Source organism: Papaver somniferum, unplaced genomic scaffold (assembly GCF_003573695.1).
Source record: "Papaver somniferum cultivar HN1 unplaced genomic scaffold, ASM357369v1 unplaced-scaffold_15, whole genome shotgun sequence".
NCBI lineage: Eukaryota > Viridiplantae > Streptophyta > Magnoliopsida > Ranunculales > Papaveraceae > Papaver > Papaver somniferum.
The window spans coordinates 1,831,052-1,833,132 of NW_020624376.1; the positions used below are offsets into that span (position 1 = coordinate 1,831,052).

Genomic DNA, 2,081 nt, shown 5'->3' on the forward strand with positions numbered 1-2,081 from the left:
TTCTTTTCTTCTGTAGCTAGCAGCTTCCTATAACATGGTTCGATCGGTACAAATATATCGATACTGTTGTCTAATTGAAACCCTTGTGTATATTATCACTTTGGCCCGAGTGATTTAACGCGTACTGGTGTTAAGATGCTTGTCCCAAAGAAAGAGCAAAATGACACTGAACTAGTGAAGTCGGTGGATTTCTTTTCTTCTCTAACTAGCAGCTTCCTACATGTAACTAAGGAGCAAGTAAACATGCATGCAGTACTGGTGCTAAGATGCTTATCACCAAAAAATGAAAACAAGTTTGCGCAAAATGACACGAAACAAGTGAAGTAGGTTGATTTCTTTTCTTCTGTAGCTAGCAGCTTCCTATAACATGGTTCGATCGGTACAAATATATCGATACTGTTGTCTAATTGAAACCCTTGTGTATATTATCACTTTGGCCCGAGTGATTTAACGCGTACTGGTGTTAAGATGCTTGTCCCAAAGAAAGAGCAAAATGACACTGAACTAGTGAAGTCGGTGGATTTCTTTTCTTCTCTAGCTAGCAGCTTCCTACATGTAACTAAGGACCAAGTAAACATGCATGCAGTACTGGTGTTAAGATGCTTATCACCAAAAAAAAGAAAACAAGTTTGCGCAAAATGACACGAAACAATTGAAGTCGGTTGATTTCTTTTCTTCTGTAGCTAGCAGCTTCCTATAACATGGTTCGATCGGTACAAATATATCGATACTGTTGTCTAATTGAAACCCTTGTCTATATTAATTTATATATAGATGGAGAAAACATAATCTTTTCAAAAATAAAATAGAAAAGATAATAAAACATACACTTATTTCAGCTGTACTCCGTTAACTTTTCTCGCAGTTCATGATGGAAAGCTCATCGCTTCAAGTTGATCAATTCCGTGAATGCTATCAAAACTGGATGATCGAACAACAACAACTTCTTGAAGAGCTCCTACGATTGCACAATCAAAACCCGAACGACGAGAAAGAACTAGGTTGTATCATCCAAAAACTCGTTAAACACTTTCAAGAGTATACTAATAGAAGAGCGCAATTTGCAGTAGACGAAGCTTTATCCTTTTTCGCACCAACTTGGTTTACTTCCATCGAGAATGCTTACTTATGGTTCGGCGGTTGCAGACCCTCGTTATTGATTCAACTTGTTTACTCGCTCTGTAGTGCTCAACTTGAGTCACAACTAAGTGAGTACTTACAAGGAGTTAGAAGAGGCAACATAGGCGAGTTATCCGCAGATCAACTCAGCCTTGTTAGTGAGTTACAGAGTAGAACAATTCTAGAAGAAGAGAGAATTTCAGAGAACATGGCTAGATTACAAGAGAATATAGCTGATTATTTTCCACTCGCTAGGCTTGCTAACAACTCAGACGATCCAGATACTGACTCCCATATTGGGCAAGTGGAACAGGTTTTGGATTCACACTCTGAAGATCTTGCTAGTATTTTAGTTGACTCAGATAAGTTGAGGATGAATACTTTGAAAGAACTTATAGGCATCTTCACACCATTACAAGCGGTGGAATTACTGATTGCTGGAAAGAAAATTCATCTTAGTATGCATCAGAGAGGCCAAGAGAGGAATCACATCCCTGGCATGGAAGAACATTTATATAATGAAGAAGGCTAGCTAGCTAGGCATATAGTGTGTGTAAAGGTAGGTACGTGTTTGTATGCATCAGCATCGTGTTTGTCCGATATATATATATATATACAATTTGACCTTTCGTTTAAAAGAAAGCCAACAAGCATACATACATAAAAATTGACCTTTTGTTTGAAAGAAAGCCATTAGACCTTCTGCCACTGCAATACAACTCGTAATTTTGGCTGTGTATACATAGAATTTGGCCTTTCTTTTGAAAGAAAGTGAACAAGGAATCCTCCGAGATAGAGCAAATAAGAAACTAACTGACAAGCTAAAAAGCGGGGGAAAAGAAAGGTTTTCCCACTTCTTTTTTTTTCTCTACCAATACCTACATGGGTAGCTCTGCCTAGGTATGGAACTCAGCGTTCTTTCACCTTTTCCGGATTGTGTTCTGGCAAAATTGGTGTGCATC

At 38.3% G+C, this 2,081-nt stretch overlaps 1 protein-coding gene across 1 annotated transcript; it reads left to right on the forward strand.

Moving 5' to 3' along the window:
• Positions 1-770: 770 nt before the first annotated feature.
• On the forward strand, positions 771-1,651 carry LOC113335586 (protein DOG1-like 3). Its single transcript, XM_026581612.1, has one exon. It carries the CDS (start codon positions 869-871, stop codon positions 1,649-1,651), a length of 783 nt encoding a protein of 260 aa, XP_026437397.1. The 5' UTR covers positions 771-868.
• Positions 1,652-2,081: the final 430 nt, after the last annotated feature.

Excerpts from the sequence above, each read along its gene's own strand:
- LOC113335586 (XM_026581612.1), top strand. The coding sequence starts at position 869 with ATGATGGAAAGCTCATCGCTTCAAGTTGATCAATTCCGTGAATGCTAT.